Source organism: Macrobrachium rosenbergii, chromosome 44 (genome assembly GCF_040412425.1).
Source record: "Macrobrachium rosenbergii isolate ZJJX-2024 chromosome 44, ASM4041242v1, whole genome shotgun sequence".
NCBI lineage: Eukaryota > Metazoa > Arthropoda > Malacostraca > Decapoda > Palaemonidae > Macrobrachium > Macrobrachium rosenbergii.
This window is the reverse complement of record NC_089784.1, coordinates 23,505,488-23,528,003: the sequence shown is the minus strand read 5'-3', so window position 1 is coordinate 23,528,003 and position 22,516 is coordinate 23,505,488. Positions and strand designations below refer to the sequence as shown.

Below are 22,516 nucleotides of genomic sequence, written 5' to 3'. Positions count from 1 at the left end.
GTGCGTGCGCGTGTGAGTTCCGAGTTCGACGTGCTTGGTTGTGAGTGCGTGAGTTTGTTGGTAGCGTAGAGGTGCGTCCGGGTGTTCCTCAGTGTGTGCTCAGTGCCAGTGGTGGGCGTGCGGGCGCTGTGGTGCCAACCACGGCTGTTGTGTGCGTGCGTGCGTGTGTGTATGAGCGCGTGGGCGTGACGGGTGAGACGGTGGGTGCTCTCTCTGTGGCTTATTGTTGTAAGGGCGTTTTGGTCCTGGGTGTCTCCTAAGTGACGATCCCTCCGAAAATCGATCCCTGAAGACCCGTCTCTAATCTCAAAACGGATAAAAGCCTTCCTCCTCCTCCCCCTCCTCCTGTCATCCTTTCCTCCTCCTCCTCCCCCTCCTCCTCCTGTCATCCTTTCCTCCTCCTCCTCCTCCTCTGCCTCTCCCGGGATACGTATCTGATAGACGGATCGAGGGAGACTCGGGTCTTGTCCGTCCAAAAACTGTCTACTCCTGTTTCTCCAACCACCGACACCGACTGGGGACCCATGTTCCTCCGTCGCCTCTACCATGAACTCCGGCATAGTGTGTATGTGCAGTGTTACGTTTCTTTCGTGGAGAGAGAGAGAGAGAGAGAGAGAGAGAGAGAGAGAGAGAGAGAGAGAGTTGGGGCCTCAATGGATGTGGCTAGCAATCCTGTAGTTACAATGGGCAGGGTCTAGACATTGTCTTGTCTCCAGCCATGCTTACGGGATTTTCCATTTTTGTGACTACTCTCCTTTGTAGGATACGGGATGTCAGTGTTGTAAGCTCTCTCTCTCTCTCTCTCTCTCTCTCTCTCTCTCTCTCTCTCTCTCTCTCTCTCTCTCTCTCTCTCTCTCCCCCTTTTCTCTCACTGTCTCTCCTCTCTCGAGTTCATTCGTGATGTGTGTGTGTGTGTGGAATTGGGACATTTCGCCAGTCTGTTTTGTATTTGTATGTGTATGAGAAAGGAAGGAAGAAAGATTAAAGAAAGAAAGAATCCATTTTGACTTGGCAAAGTCAGTTGTCCATTAATAATTGAAGTTGACACATTGGCAAGTGTTACGCCTCCACAATGAAAAATAATGAGAAATATGCTTTGGTAACAAGAGTGTTTCATAAGGGATTAATTCTAAGTTAGTGTTTTTTCCGTTGCAGAAAAGAACAAATAATCAAAAGATGCTGTGACTTTACCGTTTATGTGTTCTTTTTTTTATTTTGACTGTTATTTTAGTAGAACTAGACTGTGCCTGTAGTATCTAGCTGTTAACAGCAGCCAGCAAAAAAAAGTGTAGAATAGAATTTCAAGTGTTACACCACTTTTAAGACGGGAATAGTGCTGCCCCTCTCATATGACTTAATCCTCTCCAAATGTTGCTTATGATAGCTAAACCCATTTTTGAAAAAGGAATAATAAAACAGGCCATGTTAATTTGAAGCGTTAAGCTAATCACAAAAGACATGATGATGCATGTAGGCTTGTGTAACAGTTTTTATCCGTATAGGAGGCCTACGGCAACCACCATCCACCGTAAGATAAAGATGTACCCATCTTTATTTGTATCTATATCTTGCAGGCTATGAGGACTAACCATAGGAAGGTGAGTCGGAGATACATCGTCTTTAACTTCATCTCTTGATATCCCTAGCCCTCCCCCCCTTCCATCTCCCCCTCCCCTCCCTTCCTTCCTTCCTTTACACACAAACCACTCCCTCCTCCCCGTCCTCCATCCTCCCTCCCCTACGCCATTTCTGCTCTACCCCTGTGCCTCCCTCTTAGCATCTCATCTGCTCCTCCCCTCATTCTTTTCTCTTTGAGTGAACTTTCGCTGAATAGTAGTAGTAGGAGTAGTAGTAGAAATGGTAGGAGTAGCAGAAAGTAGTAGTCATTAGTTGTTTCTTTGTTCGTTGCCTCCCTTTCAGGATTGAGCTGTTTGTCTTGAAGTTTTGTACGTTGGCCAATGCAGTGAATGCTTCAGCATTTTTATTGTTGATGCTATTTATGTGGCAGTTTTTGGTGCTGCATCATTGTTGTTACTGTTATCAAATTTAATGTTGATTTCTATGTGGTCTCCTCAAAGGATTATGCTATGTTGCATGCAATGCTCGATGTCTGCGAGAACTAATATTAGAATTCTCAACAAATTTTTCATTTCTAGGTAAACCATTTCTTTTTGTTACAGAACTCATCACTTCGCATCAGTGACATTGGTTATAAAGTTGTGTTACTTTTCATTGTAAGTAATTGATGATAAGAAATCTATCTCATGACCCCATTTAGTGTTCACCAACTAGTTATCTTAATTATTCTTAATTATTTTCCCGCCATATCTCTCTCTCTCTCTCTCTCTCTCTCTCTCTCTCTCTCTCTCTCTCTCTCTCTCTCTCTCTCTCGTGTAGGTCTCTTTCGACACAAGTTACAACATAATTTACAAGTAATTTTGTCAGAAATTGATTACGACACCGTCCTGGAGAAAATATGCAACTCCCTTAGACACAAACACAGACCCACATTGTGTCGGGGTTGGGGTGTTGGCGAGGGGACTTTGGGTAGGTAGGGGAGTTGGCATTCGGTACGGAAATGTGGATTGAGGTAGGCTATAGCATGGCCTGACATTTTTTTCGAGACCCTTTACTTATTCTATTGAGTCTCTAGGTCTAAGAGCTACGATGTTTGTCATCAAGTAATTTTAACCTGTCTTCTCAAATATTTTATAAAAATGGTATTGGCAGTATTTATAGAGATTTTGTTTAAGTATCCCTTTGCATCATGTGGTTAAATTTTGTCATTACATTTTGATTGCTTATTAATTTCTCTCTTGTATACTATTTATGGAACATATCCTAATGTATTAATGTCTTCCTTAACGATATGTGTTTCCGTGCTTATGTTAATTGTGTTACCCTTTATAACTTAAAGGTTGTCTTAAAAAGTGATTTAACATTGTGAAAGAGCGTTTCTCAGTACTTTACTGTATTCGTGACCTGTTAATGTAAAATAAATTTATTGGGTCCCATGTTAGCTTTTTTACCTCGAGTTCTCATGTGAGGTTGCTTTGTCTTAGGTCGTACTTTGAAATAACGGGTTACTTTTTGTGTTTTCTGATTACCTTCCCTGTCGAGGGAGAGGTAATTTTACTTGGAATTTGGAACAAAAACTCGTTCAGTTAGTTATATGAACCTTTTTAACATTAGTTTCATGCCACTTTCCTGAGTTTGCTTACGAAATTATTTTATTTTAGATCCTGTTTAATATATATATATAATATATATATATATATATATATATATATATATATATATATATATATATATATATATATATATATATATATATATATATATGTGTGTGTATATGTATATATATATGTATATATATATATATATATATATATATATATACTGTATATATATATATATATATATATATATATATATATATATATATATATATATATATATAAAGGCAAACTGCTAAGTAAAGGACAATAACTCGAAAGGCCTAGCACCACTCCGTTGTTTCTCTTTCCTTCGTGTCATTGCCTTTATTTATATACTCATCACGTTCCATACTTTCGTGATTCAGTATATATATATATATATATATATATATATATATATATATATATATATATATATATATATATATTGTATATACATACATACATATACATATATATACTGTATATATTGATATATTGTGTGTATGTATGTATGTATGTATGTATGTATGTATGTATGTATGTATGTATGTATAACTATACGACATTTCCTTTTACAGGGGTGGCTTCATGGCATTAACCTTTTTGGCAATTTCAGTTTGGTTTGAGGTCTCTGACCCCATGCAATAGTCTGGCTGTGTGAGTAAAGTAAAAAGCCGCTTGTGTTGTGGACAGTCGTAGAGAATGCTCAGGGTAGATAATAGAGTTCATATTGATTCTAGCTTATACGTGGTGCAATGGTAATTAGCTGACAATTAATTTTTCAATGAAAATTTAAGTATGTATTGAAGTATGAGATGATTGTCTGATTTGATGAAAAGTGGGTCTCACACTGTGGTGAATTGCCTTAAAAGCTGTTTAATATCTTTCCGGATGGAGGTTGAGAAGAGTCTAAAAATACAGATGCTTATACATCTTGTGCGATAAGTTAAATTGATGTTTGGAGTGGCTGATGTTAGCATTGTTAGTATTGAGGATTAAATAAATCAGATGATGGTAGAATGAGAGAAGTGTAATGGAAGATTGGAAGCAAGGAAGATAGCAGGATCTTTGCAAAGGGTATTGAAGGTAGTTGGAGCGCTTATGTAAGGAAACGTCGAAAGGCATGTAGGGATTGTTTAGCCGACTTTCTTCCATGGAAGTGTGGTGGTGGTGAACGTTAGTAAGGGCAGAAAGATATAATCTGTAGAGATGTGGTGGTTGGTAGCATATGCAGAGTAAGAAGGGGGGCGTTGAAAGGAAGAAAAATTCATAGATATGACACAGGTTGTGGTAAAAAGTTCAATATAAGTGAAAGCATCCAATGGAGTACCTCGAATTAGTTTAGTCACGTGGTGAAAATAGAGGTCTGAAAGATGATGAAAATTTTTGTGTATATCGAAAATGCTTGGTGGAAGGAGTACAGTAGTAAGGAATCAAGAAAGTATTGTGTAGATGGAGGGAAAAAGGTATTGAAATAGAAGGAGAACCTTATCATCCAGGAAACGGATGGAGGAAAAGATGTAATGAAATAAGAGAGCCTTATCATCCAAGAAGACACGAGTCAGTTCTACAGTAGAAGTAACTACGGTGTAAAAGGGGTGCTCTGCTATTGAACCTAATACGATTGTATATGAACAACTTTTATGAAAGAACTCTGCATGGGTGTGTCTGTGTGTGTGTGTGTGTGTTTTAAGGCTTATTTTCATGATAAGAATCTGGTTACTAGTATATTCATTTTCATGATAGAATTTTTGACAAAAAGTCTTGTATGCTTGTATGAGTTGATAGGTTCTGTCAGATAGAAATAGAGTGAGAGCTGACATGGTGATGACAAACTCATACAAAATTGAATTGAGAAGGTGCGGCTGAGAGGAGATTGGGAATTGGAAATTGTCTGTCCCAACGTATTTGTCATTGCTCCATATTGTGATTGTAGTTTTATTTGTTCTTCTCAGTGTTAGCAATATTGCTTCTAGCTGGTTTAAGCCTAACAAAATGTGTTTTTAGATTTTTTTATACGTATGCTGTGTAAAGTATTTATTCAGTATATACTGTACACTTGAGTATTTGTATTTTTTGTTCGAGAATCTTTTGGAAGTTATTTTGTTTGCATCATTGAGTACTTATACTATATTTCAGTGAACCCATTGAGAGTATTGGGTTTTCACCAGCCCTCTAAATGTATATAGTGTTTTGTAAACGATCCCGGGAAAGTCTGGCTTTATGCTTTAATGTTTTATGTTCGAGTCAGTCAGAAATTCGTTTGACGCAGATCCTTTAGAGTTTTGATTGCCCCGCTTAAATCCTTGAAATTTTTACGTTGAGCACAAATACCCTGGTGCCGTGCATAATCCCTTACTGGGGTCATATGTTATGCGAAAGCTTGTGCAAGCTGCGTGCTGCACACGGAGCAGTGAAAAACAGACATCATGAGGTGTGATGTTGGAATTCATGGTTTTTTGTGATAGTTTGCGTCTCGTGACAGAATCAGTAATAAAGTTGCATCGCACTCATGAGAATGAGATGGTTTATATTGCATTCATGCAAGTCTTGTAATGTACATGAATTCTTTTTGAAGGAATGGGTACAGAATACTTTGGTTCATATCTTTTGCACAAAATCCAAGTCTTTTCTAACCAGCCTCTAAATATCTTGGTATGTTTGGAACAGGTTGTCATTATTAGGTATACATAAAAACACATGTAAGTCATAAGCTCAGTGGGCAACACTACGTCAGGTATTGTGTGCCATATTCAGCTTTCTTGACCGTATCTACTGTACAGTTTTCAAATATTGGTTTGTGAGCCAGACTACACTATGTCTTGGCCTTCCGCTTGAGGGAGTGTTCCAGGACACTTTACTTCCTTCACATATTTCCAGGTATATTCATATTTAATATTAATTCCATGTGTCGTTTTGCATTTGTAATATATAATATATATATAAGCAGCACAACAGTCGCTGCCACATTCAGAGTTTTAAATACTCAATCTTGAGTGAACCCCCTTTGCAGACAGCTTCCTTTAAATTACCTGCTTCATGTAACTACAGAATGCCTATCAGCAACGCTGACAAACCCCCCCCCCCTCCTTTCCACCAAACACACACACACACACACACACACACACACACACACACACACACACACACACACACACACACACACTATACCATTTTGATTGCACTCAACTTACTTTCTATACCATATGTCTTCCACACCTTGCACATTGCCTTTATATTGATTCCATCCCCAGCTTTTTATAGGTCACTGTAGGCCACATAGTTTTTTCCTTTATTTTCACACTTCTCAGGTAAATATCATAAAAAAGCACATGATCCACTCACCCTCATCCTTGGTGATGATTATTAGATATAATTTGTGGACGTCTCATGAGTGTCATTTTCCTGGATGTTAATTATTCGTTTCTGATAGTTCTTCTTTTAAACACGACCAGATTACCTCAGACCTTTCAGACCCATCTTTTCACGAACAGTAACCCTCTGGCCACATGTACGGATCTCCAGATTCTCGCCTTTTTAACTTTTATTATGTATCATATACGACACAGACCATTCATTTGACAGCTAGAACTTTTTTTTTATTATTTAATTTGCATTCAATATCTTATACTTCACTTCCTTGGCTGCTGTGGACACTCCTAGTTTCTCCCAATCGTTTGCACATACCCTGTTACCTTCATTGATTCATCAGTTCGCTGTTCTCTTACAAACATTTACAAACACTTTTACTAGCATCTGTGATGTCCATTATAACTATATCACCTGCAAGCATCGATCATTTCACATTCCATTCGTGACTCATTTTCTTACCCCCAACTTTGCAATTGCATTTCATGTTCTTTTTTTCACTTCTTGCTTCACTCTGTCCTTCAGGATATTGAACAGCCATGGAGACGTTACATTCTTGTCTCAATCCCGTACACACAAGTGAGTTTCCCGTCTACTTACTCTAAACACATGCTTTCGTTTTATCCCAAAAACTTGATTGCACTCGACTTACTTTCTGTACCATATATCTTCCTCACCGTGCGCATTCTCTTTATATTGATTCCGTCACAAGCTTTTTATAGGTCACTGTATGCCACATAGTTTTTTCTTTTATTTTCACACTTGTCACGTAAATTTCATGAAATAGCACATGATCCACTCACCCCCTTTTTTGGGTTATGATTATTAGATATAATTTGTGGGAAACATTTTGACGTTATGTGTTTTGAATAACACGAAGGCGTGCACGAAATAACTTGGGATAATGTCAAGTTTTTTTTTTATGTGATTGCGTACAAAATCTGTGTAAGTCATGTGTTGATCACAAAACTCCCCAAAATCATGCGGTACGTATACCTTTGTAATCTGTATACACAAGTCATCCAAGTCATGTACACAAAAGCCTTAGAGGTCAAATATAATGCACGTCGAAGTGCCAAGTCGTGTGTTCCACTAAACATATTTTGTTGTCGTGCATCGTACCCACTGCGAATTTTGTTCCATTGACGTCATGAATAATTTGAAGGCAAATGCTTTCATTGCTTGGCTTGCGCCTGACTGACGCAAAAAGGATAACGATTCTCTAGACCAAACAGCTGGTAAGCAAAGCTTAGCTGCAGTAATGTTGGGAAATATTTGTAGCCTTGTGCTACTGACAAATGACCCGTTTCTGCTTAAATATTCGACTGTAACAGTTTTTCTTTTCTTTTCTTGCAGTATATAATAACATTCTTCAAGTATTGTTCTTTGCACAGTTATTGTAATTGAATTATTTGCTTTCGGTTTTTATAATTTTTAACTTATATTTTGTATCATTTTTACATTGGCGATTGTAGCTGATATCATGATTTATTTTGACTGTTGTTTTCGTTGAAATATTTTCATGTAAATCGTGCTCTTGCTTTTTCATTTTCTCGTTACTGTAAATTGCGCCACCGGAGCATAATAACCTTTTCCCAGAATACATATTCTGGGAGTTCCGCTTCAGTTTGATGCTTCCGTTACGAAGAAATTTCGTACATTAGTGTTTTTCTTTACACATTTTTCTTCCAAGCCAAATAGTGTCTGCAAAATTGACTTGTTTTATTGCATCTTGTTATGCTTTTATTAGCTTCGAGAATAAATACATAATTCTTCAACGGATTCGAGTTGGCACGTTTTTGACTGGGGAAAGGTCACAGAAAATTCCGTCTTATTTCATGTGGAGTTTGATTGTGTGGTTTTAGAGTCGTTTCGCGTTTTTGAAACAACCGCGCTTAGGCTAATCTTGCGTTCGCGCATCGGTGTTGGGTTTTGGTGGATGTAGGTTACAAGAACGGATGTGATTTAATCCGGTTTTAACTTGCTTAGTTTCATACAGTTATGCACTTACATTAATTTTGTCCCACGATTTATAGAAGTATTGCGTAGTAAGAAATATCGGTTGTAACGTAAATTAACTTACATAGATGTATATGTCATTGATAATCTGTCAGTATTTATTATCCGTTGCCAAATATTTTCCTAAAAAGGATTTTGATAAGAAATTATTCTTCCTGCCTTGCCCATGCATTATTGAATGGAAAACATGAATTTGGCGTTACAGGAACCTATCGATCGAGTGGCCCGCCCAATTTAGGGAAAATGAACTGATGGGGGTTGGGATGGGCGTGGGATGTCGGGGGAGGGGGGTTAGTTTCAGTGGCGTTTTTGGAGAGGATCCAGGTCGCTATTGAGATGATATTCTTCGAAGGCATTTTCACTCTGCGTTCCCACGCAAGTTCTCTCTCTTTTTTGACATTCCGTCCTTTGTAGGGCATGTGAGGTTCAAGTATAGTACAGACGTTGCAAGCTCGCTCTCTCTCTCTTCTTACTGACATGAAACTTTTCTTTAGTTTTCACTGGCAAAACTCTCTCTCTCTCTCTCTCTCTCTCTCTCTCTCTCTCTCTCTCTCTCTCTCTCTCTCTCTCTCCTTTTGTTTTTCATTGATTCAAAGCCTTTTATCATTTTTCCCCATTCTTTCCACCTTCCCTCTTTTGTTTTCTACTGACATAAAGCCTTTTATGAATCTCTCTCTCTCTCTCTCTCTCTCTCTCTCTCTCTCTCTCTCTCTCTCTCTCTTCTTACTGACATGAAGCTTTTCTTTAGTTTTCACTGACAAACCTTTTCTTTAGTTTTCTCTGAAAAGAAATACAAAAAAATCGAGAGAGAAAGAGAAAAAAGAGAGAGAGAGAGAGAGAGAGAGAGAGAGAGAGAGAGAGAGTATTAAACCATAGGGCATAAAGACGTAATTGATCCTTAAAGACTGTACATGGCCTCCCCTGGGGTCCCAAGGTAAAAATAAGGGAAGTGTCCCACACCGTAGCCACACATCAACTAAATACTCTTTAAAACGTGGTGAATACGGTAATAGGAGAGAAGAAGGCAGGCTTGATGAACGGCTCCTCTCTTACAGGGAAGAGGTTTACCTCGTGAATGGCCTCCCTTTTCTTAATTATGGTATGGTATATATTTTGAAGGAAAATGAACGCTTTCTCTCTCCTCCTGTCTCTCCATCCTAATGGCGACCTAAAGCAACGACAGACAAATGACTGCATCGACAGAGAGAGAGAGAGAGAGAGAGAGAGAGAGAGAGAGAGAGAGAGAGAGAGAGAGAGAGAGAGAGAGAGAGAGAGAGAGAATTTCCTCAGGTGACGTGCTTTTCACGTAGTGGAAAGAGCCTTGCTTCGATAACTCTGGAAAATGAAAAGTGCTCGTCTTTGATTAGGTCCTCTGTGCTGGAAGAATTTTCCGAGAATTGGAGAAAGCTAGCTGCTTGACTGGGAAAAGGTAAATGAAAAGAAAATGAAGAAAAGTTTGTTATGCAATATTGGTGTGTAGTATCTGTCTACCGTCTCTTATTTGTCTATCCATGTAATTTATCAGATTAGATTTATACTGTTTAATAGTAAACCATCATCTGGAAATTGGGGTTGTGAGGCGGGGGGAGTGGCTGGTCCAATAATTTAGGGTTGTGTGGTAGTTTGAGTCTGTACTGTTTCTTGGAAGAGGAGGAGGAGGAGTTTTTCATCCCTATAGCTATTCAGTTGGTGAATGTATTTGTATGGAGTAGTAGTTTATACCTCTTACTGTTCACTTGGAGAATGTATTTGTGTTTGTTGACAGTGTACTGCATTTACGTGGCCGAGTCGATTTTTCACTGAAATAAATTTGGTGGTAGCATTAACGGATTTCTGTTTTAATGCTTCCATGAGTGATGCTGGAAGGTCGATGAGAGATAATAAAAAAAAACATGGAATAGGACAGAGGGGTTGAGAGGAAGGGGGATGGGATGTTTATGGTCAAGGAAAATTGCATAGGGATAAGAAGTGGAGAGGGAGAAGCCTGTAAAACGGAGATTTCTCAGCATGTGAACTGATTATTGAAAGTCGTATCAGGCTTTGAAATTGGTTTGATGCGGCAGGTAAATATGAAATTATCCTGCGATGGGATCATAGACCTGATCTCCAGCATCACAAAGCAGTTTATCAAGGAGGAGATTCAGGAACATTTAGTGTTGGAAAAATGTCTACTGTGGGGTAGGTATTGAGACAGTCCAGTAAGTTGAGTTCAGACAGTTACTCCCCGGGCGCTGGAGGGTGGGGTTGGCGGAACGGTTGAATGACATTACCAGCAGAAATGAATGAAGGGTTATTTATGTTACTTTTATAAGTAATCTGAAGTAATGGTATTTGCCTTTTGCAACGTGGGTTGGAAGAATTTGCTGTTGCGTTATCCATGCTCTGTTGTCAGATTGGGAGCTCTTGCACTCAGATTATGTTAAGGTTGTTCTTCCTCTCTGCTCAATCCATAGTCGGGGTCGATGTTTTTAATGAGCTTCCTCCACCTGTTTCTGTTTGGAAGTGGAATTAAGGAGGTTAAGCGTGACGGAAAATTCGGTGGTGCTGTTCGCTTTTTAATTGAGAGGATAGTAGCTGGTGAGTGCCATGTTGTTAGGTGTTTCAGGGAAAAGGAGAGAGAATTAAGATGCAATTAAGATTAAGGATGCATTTGAAGGCAAAAGGGTAGTCTCAAGATTTGCAGTGCAGAATCATTGATGAAATATTAATGAAAAAGAATGTGGAGGAGAGAGATGGGGTGGGCTAAATAGTCGAAAGTGCCTGGTAATGGAACGTGAAGGAGGGGAGTGAAGAGTACGAATAAAGGACAAATTATTTTTTCCATGGTGCAGTAATATTTGTAAATCTTTTTTATATTTATTTTTGTGTAAGCCCTGAAGTTGATGGTGACATATTCATAGGATGAAAATCTGTCGTTTGTATGTGTGTGTTTAAGAGAGAGAGAGAGATTTTTGGGCAATAAAATCTCGCTGTGTAGGACGGTTGGTATTGAAGAGCAAATTTAACTGGAGATGTGTGTCACTTCTAAAGCCAATTTGAATAAGGATGAATCAGTTCTCAGAAGGCGCGTATGTTGTTCAAGAGGTCCTGTTGGCCATCCTAAGTCCTCTTTGTTGTTGGATGATGGGGGTTGGGGGGCCCAAGAAAGTAGGAAATTTTGCTCAAGACTGCGAATCTTTCTTTACTTTTTCAGTTAGTTAGTTATACAGTTGATGAATCTAAGTTTGTGTATATATTTTTGTATAATTTTACCGGCTTGTGGACTGCAGCATTGTATTTCATGAACCAGTTACTATGAAGTTAATTGAATATTTTCGTATAATTTTGTTACCGTATCTTAAAATGGAATGTTTTAACATCTTATACTGGATTATAACTATTTAGTGCAGACATTTCTTTGATAATCATCCGATAAGTTTTCGGTATTTTTGCCATTGAATCCCTTGAAAAGTTGCTATATCCCAAGCGATGGCAGAAAAACCTATATGGGAAGGTTACTTGGAAGCATTGTATGGATTCTTACCTGAACTTCCACTGATTAACATATTTGTTTTTTCGTCAGACATTGCAGCGGCCATAGTCTGTAAAATACATTTACATGCTTTTCATTACTGGGACACTTACTTCATTTAAAAGGATTTTAATCTGTACCATTTGTATAAAAATGCGCCACTTGGTATGTGCTGGACAGTCATGCTTTGATTTCTGTTTTTTCAAGTGACACTGAAATTGCATTTTAATCCGCAAACTGTTTACAAATCCATAGTAATGTTTTTTGAAGGCTGTAGCGCGTTTCACCAGTGGCGGAAGGCTCCATCTGCTTTGTGTTTTGACTATACAGCGCAGTTTAATTGCTTCCATATTATGTACTTTGGCGACCAGTTAAAAGTGATTTTTCTCGCCGTTGTGATCATAGCATCAATTTTTAATATCATTAGCTTTGGTAAACTTCAGTGAGCCATTAGTAGCCAAGTTCGCCTCACAAACTGGATGATCATCGTTAGGTCCCCAAGTCCGGACCAGAAGAGACGATATGGGCTTCTTCCCTAAAATTCCAGTATGCCTATTTTGACGTAGGCAGTAGATTATGTACTTAGTCGCTGGTACATACTATAGGTCGAAGGTTTGGCAGAGAGAGAGAGAGAGAGAGAGAGACCTTGTTTTCGAAGAATCTTGGCAGATATATGCCTTTGGGTTTTCAAGGGAAAAGCATCTTCACTGTAGAACGGAAGGAAGGTTGGAGGCCGTAGACACACAGCTCTTTTCTCATAATGCGGGAAATTGCTCATTGGATGATATGCCCTGAACATGATGACCGTTAATGTTTACTGCTCTTTCTGTTTGTTGATTGATTTTTATTACCGTATTACCACATAACTCATGATTTTGATTTTTAAATTCGTCAGGGAGTAAATATTAGTGAAACTAACAGTGTTGTCTTGGACATTTACTCGATGAATGTAATATTAATATATATATATATATATATATATATATATATATATATATATATATATATATATATATATATATATATAAGTACATTACTTAAATTCTTGAATGAATTAGTTACTTATGAACATTTGTTGTAAACTAATGGTCTTTACTGTATTTTCATACAGCCCCTAAACTGAAACTGATGCCAAGGTCTGTGGTGACATTAAATGAAATGGCCCTAATTCATTGAATAACGTGATTCTACCCAACCCCCCACCGTCCTAGTATCCTTACTCCATACAGTGCCGTACATTAGACAGTCTCATTTGCAAAATTGACTCAATTAGCTTTATCGGTTATGTGAATTGCTGGAGGTGATATTATTCGGGTAATGCGTTTTCGATGCTTTCGTTTCGGATTTATTGACTTGAAATGAAATTAACGAGAAGAGGGAGTATTTCATGTAGAGGATCGCTCAGAGGGTCCCCGGTGTTTACCCTTGTTTCATTTATGGTTTTCGAGGCCTTTTGCTTTGCCTTTTATTCGTGGGATCATGAGAGAGAGAGAGAGAGAGAGAGAGAGAGAAATATGTGATATGGTTAGTCTTGCTCCTTTCTGCTATATGTATCCCAAAGGTGCGTTTTATAGTGAACTCAAGTTTGTCAATTTAGCTGTCAAGTTACTTTATTTAGGTAGCATAGCTGAATTACGTTTTAGGTTTTTTTTCGTAAGTATGGAGAGCTTTGAAAGGTTGCTTGTGGTCATTTACATGAGGGTCATTTGAAATATTTATTTACTTGAAGAGAGGATCCGCAGAGTAAATGTTAAAAGACGTTGATAATTGTTTACTTTTCTACCGTGAGAGTTTAAACCGATACAGGCAAGAAAGGGTATTAGACTTTTGTCTTGTAGGTTTCTTTGATATCTGCCAAAACGAATGCTGTTGTGCGGTCTACTGACTCTGTGCGCGCGCGCGTTTTTTCGGGAGAGTGGTGCAGACGTCCATTATTTTCCTTTGGTTTTAACGAGTTTGCTACTTATCGTAGCCTGATCGCTTTTAAAGACCTTGCCATCACGAAAGGAGGAAAAGGAGGAGAAAGGTGAGATCTTCGTAGTTGACTGTATACTTTGGTTTCAAGGTTGAAGCAGTTATACTGTGCTTTCTTCTCTGCTCTAAAGGTTTATGCAGCGTATGATTTTTCGTTTTCTTATCTTTTTGGTAACATTATTATTATTACTTTACCCTTTGGCGCATCGAAATTGGCAAATTGCTTGGCTCATGATGACGGAACGATAGTTTCATATCACTATGTAGTTGTATCACTGCGTCTACTGCTACTACTATTACTACCTATTTTGCCATTGTAATTGTTTTAATCGTTTACATTAATGATTTATTATTTAGTAATACCTGTTATTGCTGATTCGATAACGGTTCTATTAACACGAATAAGGTGTTATTAGAAGGCTCATTCTTGCAGCCTGTAGAAGTCTGTTTTTAATCTGCCTGCTGTAGTAATTAGGCTTTTAAACCTGGCTTGAAGCATTCACACTTCCTCTGCTTGGAGTGATCTGGGTCAGGGAATAAGGTCATGTCATGACAGTAATAGACACATTTGCTCATGGCCATTTGATTTGCTTATTATAAGTGTGTTATCCGGTTTATTATCATCATCGTCACAGATGTTAGAAATATCACATTGTTGCTGCTGGTGCAGTTGTTATTTTTAGAGGTTTAATTTGACTAATTGATCTCGCTGAACCTAAGACGTTGCCTTCACTGGATTATATGTCCAGTCTTCATATGACAGGAAAACTTAACAGCTGACTAAGCTGGTAGCGTTTTAAAATATGATTGATGTTGCGAGATCATGTGACATTAATAGCCAATGCCGTAATTGGCACTCCCACTGTTGGAGTGCTTCGAAGCGTTCTTCCTTTACGTAGTGAGGCTAGATTCACTGTTAATAGCTGTCCTTTATTATTTATTTGTTTACCTATTTATTTATTTGTTTATCTTGCCTGAGGCAAAGTGTAATATTTTCCAAGGGGGGGGGGGGATTCTTTGCATCGTCTGCGCTCGTTGACATTACGCAACAGGTGAAGAAATATATAAAAAATGCGTTGTGAGAGCGTCATTTTAAATAGTTGATTTTGAAACCTAACTCTCAGTAGCATTTTTATTAATAACATTATGTAATTGGTATTATGCGTTAAATAATTGTCGCCTTATGTAGTAGCGCATGTTATATGATTTTGGAGTAGTCACGCCCCCGACACTAAAATCCTCGTGTGCGATATATGAGCGTTGTAAATCATTTGCTGACATTAATTGCCTGCTCGCACGTATACCTAGCATTTGTTACTGTGCCTTATGTCGCAAGTGCCATACGTCTATGTGTGGTCAGCAAAGGAGTAGAGGCACCGATGGTCTCCATAATGTGACGGTAGCACGAGTTCACATTATGTGATGACCGCGAAGGTTCACTTATGTGGTTTGGATCAAGTGGGAAGCCACTTATAAAAGCAAGTGGGTCCTGGTCCTCTCCATTGTTCAAAAGTGAGAAATTCCTATCCAATGCTCGAGTTAGTTGGTATGTTTGGTGCTGCTTTTTCCTGGTCCTACCTGGTCTGAGATTATTCGGCTGATGATATTAGCTGGTTGTAGATTATGCACTTGGCGGTAAATGATCGGTGTTTTTTTTTTTTTTACATTGGTGGCTAGACGAAGACCTCCGTTCATTGGGTTTCTTCTCTGTTTCTTTGCTTTTTTTTTATAAAGAGCGGAAATGTTAATTAAGTGACTTGCTGGTTGCGTGATATCCAGAAGTTGAGGCATTCAGTTTTGCTAAGTTAATTTTCTGAGATGAGGAAAGAATTCCAGTTAATGTGCTTATTTCACTAATTTTGGACATTTGTATAATTTTTACTCGAATTAAAATAATGTCATTACTATCTTGAGTCATATTCTTTTTCCTCTTTTTAATGTCCCAGGAGTAATCGTTGGTGAATGTTCGTTGCTGTGTGACCTTTAGGACATTTTACTTTTCAGTTGTTGAGCATTTGGCTGGGGCATTGTTTTTATCAGAATGCATATTTAAAAGGTCAGGTTAAATAGCTTGTCTGTAAGTCCTAAAATAATCAACTTCAGACAGTTTTTATTTTAAAACTGGAGCTTTTCACAGATTAGTGACCTGATCTGTAGCGATTACTAGCCAACGAATAGCAGATTCTATAGGAATATGATGATGAAAGTGGTTCAGGTGTCCACACCTCTCCTCCTTGAAGAGGGTGGCTCTTGCAAGAATCACAACGGCATGGTTTTCTGCTTTCATTCCATAGTGGTTGGGACATGGTTGAAACCCCGTGCAAAACGAGTCCTCTGCATCGGCAGTCGGGGCAGGATTACAAGGTTTCAAATGCATCGCAGTACTATATTATATATATTATATAATATATATATATATATATATATATATATATATATATATATATATATATATATATATATATATATATATATATATAAACATTTTCTCTTTACATTTTAAAAGGATAAACATTTTAGATCTGACGTTATAGTACTGCGATGCATTTGAAAGCCTTGTAATCCTGCCCCGACTGCCGATGCAGAGGACTCGTTTTGCACGGGGTTTCAACCATGTCCCAACCACTATGGAATGAAAGTAGAAAACCATGCCGTTGTGATTCTTGCAAGAGCCACCCTCTTCAAGGAGGAAAGGTGTGGACACCTGAATCACTTTCATCATCATATTCCTATAGAATCTGCTATTCGTTGGCTAGTAATCGCTACAGATCAGGCCACTAATCTGTGAAAAGCCGCTGATGCCTCTAAACTTATTTCATGATATTTTTGGATACACTTTCCATTGAAAGCTTTGAAATTTAAAGGTAATGGAAGGACAGGACAGATTATACTTCCTTTTTGTCGGATTTGATTTCACTATAGTTAGAAGACTAAGGGCATTTCCTAGACCTTTCACTGCCAAGAGGGTAAGGATATACTTGAGCAAAGACTCACATTTATCTGTGGAGCTCACATTAGAGCCGTAATTAACCCATATCCACCACGTTGACAAATATCAACGGTTTTCCCTTCATGTTACAGACTGAAATTGTGTCCATTAGTTACTTTCATCAGTTCTATTTATTACCATTAGTTACATTTACCAGTTCTATTTAGTATACAGTAATATCCACAATAACCAGGTGCCTAACCTATTTAGTAACATTTTTGGATATGCTTTACACTAAAAGTTTGGGCTCCGCAAGGAAATGAATGAAAGTGTTTCCCAGATAAGATGGAATTCAATCCAACGCTGGGAAAAGACTGAGGTTAGTGATTACAGAGTAAAGCGTCTACAGAATTTAATGTAAGGAAATAGCGAAGTGTATTATGTTTGTGATGACGTTTTCAATCAAAGTTCTCTCATACACTTCGCAATATACCAAAGAAAGACATGTCCCGATAATTCTTGTCACATTTGTTACTTTCACTTACAGAATAGAATTGACTGCTTCTGTGCTGTTTTTAAGAGGCAGTTGCCTACTTAGTCACTGCTGCCCAAGGAAACGCCAAAGGTTTGGAATTTTTAATCGCAGTGTCCCATGCCATTGTAGTGTCTGGTGGAAGTTTGTGGACTCTTGTTGGAGGAAATGCCTTCTAAATTGCAGAAGATAATTGTCTGTCAAGGCCAACTGTAGTTTTTACTGTGAAAACAAGGGAAAAAATATCTATGGCGTACGTGAGCCTATAAAAATTTAATGACATCTATGTGGCATTGTGGAGTGTGTATAGGACATAGGGTTTAGAGTTTAGTCGATGAGTTGTTTCGAGTCATAAAAGTTTTTGCCAGATGGGGAAGTTGACATTAATATGGGCGTGAGTAAGGCTGTGTAGCAAGAAGCCGTGAATGCTGATATGAATGCAAGTCGTTGATTTGTAGAGGTTTTTGTTAGTAACTAAGAGATGTGAGCAGGATGTTTCTCTAAGGATCTGCCACTTTCGTGGGTGTGTGTATATATATATATATATATACGTGTGTGTGTCAGGTCAGGTTAATAAATTGAATAATTTAATAATTTAATTATATATATATATATATATATATATATATATATATATATATATATATATATATATATATATATATGAGGGGAGAGAGTCATTATTTTCAACAACAAAATGACAGCGCAGTAACTTTCCTTTTCCACTTTCTGTAAGTCGTTGACCTGTATATATAAAGGTGTGTTTGCGGGCTTTTGTCCTTTTGATCTTTTACATCACTCTCCCTCCCCTCTCCTTCACTCCCTCTTCTCCTCCGTTCCCCTTCTTTCTTTCCATGTTTGATGGTTTACATAAGGGAATTGAAGTTTATGTCATCTTTAACAGGGTATAAAACATCGCTCTCTAGCTTATTGTTCTGGTGTTCACTGGTAAGGGGCCAGAGAGAGAGAGAGAGAGAGAGAGAGAGAGAGAGAGAGAGAGAGAGAGAGAGAGAGAGAGAGGTTGCACAATCTCTTTTGCATGTTTTGTTTGGCGGTGTTTATTCTTTACGTAGCACAGGTCTTTGCATGAATCATAACAGCAGCGATTGCTGTTCCCCTTTAGCTTCGAATGAGGAAAATTTCCTTGAACTGCTCAAGAAAAATAGTCATTCAGTGCACAATGTTTTCATTGATGATGTTTCGTGGAACTAATGTGATAAAATATAGATCTGCATTTGACTTTACCCGTAATTGTGCTCGCTTATATACGTGTTTTTTCAAGTTAATATTTAAAGTAATACATGCCTGCGGTTGCGTGTCTGTGTACGGTTTAATGTATGAAATGCGAAAGGTAATTTTTTATTATTATGCAGCTCAGTGACATTGAGAAGCCTGTGCCCCCCATCACCTAATGAAGGGAAACATTTTAATCTCAGTGCACTGGGTAAATTGTTTGACATTTTGCTCGAAAAATTGAAAGGTAAATATTTGAGTGGTCTAAAACTATGCCTACCCCCCAATCCGTTGCATCCCTCCCTCACTGCAAGCACTTTATAATGGCCGTTGGGAAACCATTTAAATCGCAGCTTTCGGCCTTTACCCTCCCCCCCTCCATTCCCTCTCCCCCTGACTATTTCGCTCTCTTTCTCGTTTGTCTTTGTCTTTTTCCCCCTCTTCTGTCCTCAGCTGAACAAAACGGGTGACCGAACTGGGCGAGGAGGAAATGATTTGGGCGCGTTCCCTAAAGTTTCAGTATGACTTCGTTGACGTAAGCATTGAATGATGTACTAAGTAGCTGGTTAACGTTTGTGGGTCGCAACTGCGGTGGAGTGATGTAGATAAACAGAAGGGGAAGAAAGAACCACCATCAGACTTGAGAGATGCGCACTTCGTCAAAATGTATACTATCATGTAATTGCAAACAAGCGGGAGATATCCGCTCCCTCTCGCTTGAGCATTTTCATATTCGTTCAGATTGAGGTCTGATTTTGCAGTGTGTGTGTGTTATCTTGGTGCCTTTTTGCCAGCTATCATAGAATCATAATTCTGTGATCTCGCATAAGCTCTCTACCTGCCTTACAGCGAAACAATATAGACTTATTTTGTTCGTTTCTTGCTGGGTTGGCTTGATAATCCGTGTGCAGCACCAGTTCGCTTCACTCTGAAGCGTTCCTGGGTGTTGGAGATGAGGTACGTTAACATCGGAATATTTCCCAGCAGTTGAGTCGCAATACCTTGTTAATGCGCACGTACATAAAAATGTAATGTCGTCTTCTCTCTGATGGAGATGAGGAATAGGATTGATCGTTATAGGTATAAAATGTTGAATTGGATTTTAACCCCTCTTCTCCCTACCAATTACCGTTAGACCGAAGTGCTGGTCCTTGCTTTCCTCCGTTGTGCGATTTCTTTATGTTACGAACGAAGTGCGGGAAGTCGTCGTCTCCGAGTTGTCTTTGCCTACTAACTGGCAGTAGTGTCTAGGATTTTTTAGTTACAGTATAAATTTTCGTTGGACGAACACCGTGAAAACTCCGCTATGACATTTAATTTCGTGTTGGCCATTTTTTTTCATCGCTAGATGTTTCGTTGCTTTAATGTATTGGTTTAGATGAGGGAGATGGAGAATATTATATTAAGAAGAGAATTTAATATAGTTTATAACGGTATTAGGTTTTTCAGTATTGAATAGTAAGAAGGTTCGGGTAGGAAAATCTGGAAATTTCGATCGGTATTTCTTGATCCAGACGTAAACACCAAGGTAAATAGGCGTCACAGTCGGCGCATATTGATGGAATCGTCGAAAGCAGTCGGTGTGGATTCTTTAAATCTTGCTGAAACCATTTTCTAAGTAGACGTCAAAACACGTCGATAAGACTAATTATCGGTTATTGCTCATTTATTGCGTTCTCACCAAGCTTTCTAACTATGGGTAGTCAGACCGATTCAAGAGCGTGTTACGTAACTTCACAACAAATAATAATGACAGTAAAATTAGCACAACTTTCCGTGCCGTGGTAGACCGAAGTCGTTGAAACGAAGCAGCTTCCGACATAGGCATAAACGCTATAGAAGTCTATAGTTCTACAAAATCATTTTATTTGTGAGGTGTTTAAAAAAAAAAAGTTTGATTCTGAATCTTCCAGCGCACACAAAAACCAGAAATCTTTGCATTACAATCCCACCATAATTCTCGACTGTGTTATCAGATGCTTATCTGCCCAATCTAATTCTCGAAATTGGATCTCAGTCATGACAAACCAACCAATAGACATACTAAGCATAGGTTAGACCAGTTTCTGAAATCTCCCTAAAGAGCCATGATGCAGTGCAATTTCATCTTGATCTGGCACGAAATGTACTGTCTTCAAGTCAGATCTAACATCTTAGCTTACAGTAACTGAAAAAAATGATATCGAAGTTCACACAAGGGAAGTTGTCTCTTACTACTGCAGGGGCGGAACCGATCGTTGTTACCTACTGAAAAAAAATGTATCTTCTCTTCGATGAAACGAGTCTCTCTCTCTCTCTCACGATAAGCGATGAAACTCTGCTCCCACTTTACTGATTTTCGCCTTGTCTCTCTTGGAAACAAGAAGTTGTCATGCTTTTGTAGGTCGCTCATTGTTAGAAACATGTTTTTGTCATTTTGCTTGTCTATTGGGAACGTTTTAAAGTGGGACTGTTTAGAAGTGGCTGTTCTCCCTCTCTTCTCATAGTGACCTTGCATATCATAAAACCCATAAAATATAACTTGGGAAATTTATGTCTGATAGACTTAGAGTTTATATTCGCCCGCGCGCACACACACACACACACACACACACACACACACACACACACACACACACACACACACACACACACACACACACACAGGGATTGAAGACATGAAATACAGGGAATTGGAAAATTGCTGCTTTTAAATCATAGATGCCACACATGCATTAACATTCAATGGCATGCCCAAAAGGAAAACCATGCTTGAAACACACAATTTGTGTGATATATGTATACACGTGCAGTATATATATGTATATATTATATATATTATATCATACAAATGTGTACTAACACACACCTTCTATATATATATATATATATATATATATATATATATATATATATATATATATATATATATATATATATATATATATATATATATATATATATATATATATATATTTATATATATATATATAATGTATATATATATATATATATATATATATATATATATATATATATATATATATATATATATATATATACATACACATACACAATATATAATATATATCATATACACATGTGTACTCACACACACACACACACACACATATATATATATACTATATATATATATATATATATATATATATATATATATATATATATATATATATATATATATATATATATATATATATATATATATATATATATACATATACCCACACATATATGAATATTTATATTCTTTATATGTTAATGTAGTATAATTTTGCTTGTACCTTTAATTTTTTACAAAATATGGTAAGCTTTTCCTAATGTTGCCTAGTTTCCCTTTGTATAATATTTAATACCATGTAGCCAATTTTACGTAGTTATCAGTAAGGGTTGGTTGTGAATGGACTTTTTGTCGATTTTCATGTGCATCAGGAATTATTTTATGTCATTTATTGCATGTTATTCGCTTCAACGGAAAGTAAAGGTAAGGTACTGATGGATGATGTTTATCTAAAGAGTACATAATTGTGAAGTTGAAGTTTCTCGGGTCTGCTCTTGATTGTGCATGACGGATTATATAAAGAAAAATCAGTGAGATTTTTTCATTTTTGCAGCTCATGGATATGTGGTGTATTTTCCCATCTCTTTTATTACAAATGTCATCAGGTTATAACAGAACATAATATAACCAAATGATATTTCTGTAGGAGCTTGAAATATATATTTGAATGTTCATTGATGTTTAGGTG

General features: G+C 37.7%; 1 protein-coding gene across 25 annotated transcripts in view; it reads left to right on the top strand.

Annotated features, from left to right (window-relative positions):
* The window catches only part of Ptpmeg2 (Protein tyrosine phosphatase Meg2), a 191,220-nt gene that overhangs the window by 143,730 nt on the left and 24,974 nt on the right, over positions 1 to 22,516 (top strand). For 7 of the 25 annotated variants that reach the window (XM_067087943.1, XM_067087958.1, XM_067087938.1 and 4 more), the window contains one exon: positions 1,575 to 1,598. The exons of 16 other annotated variants lie outside the window; for them this stretch is intronic. In XM_067087943.1, the coding sequence (XP_066944044.1) occupies positions 1,575 to 1,598 (24 nt within the window). Of the gene's footprint in view, positions 1 to 64; positions 566 to 1,155; positions 1,599 to 22,516 lie in introns of those variants that run through there. 2 more of the 25 variants (XM_067087957.1, XM_067087961.1) reach the window with 2 other exon arrangements.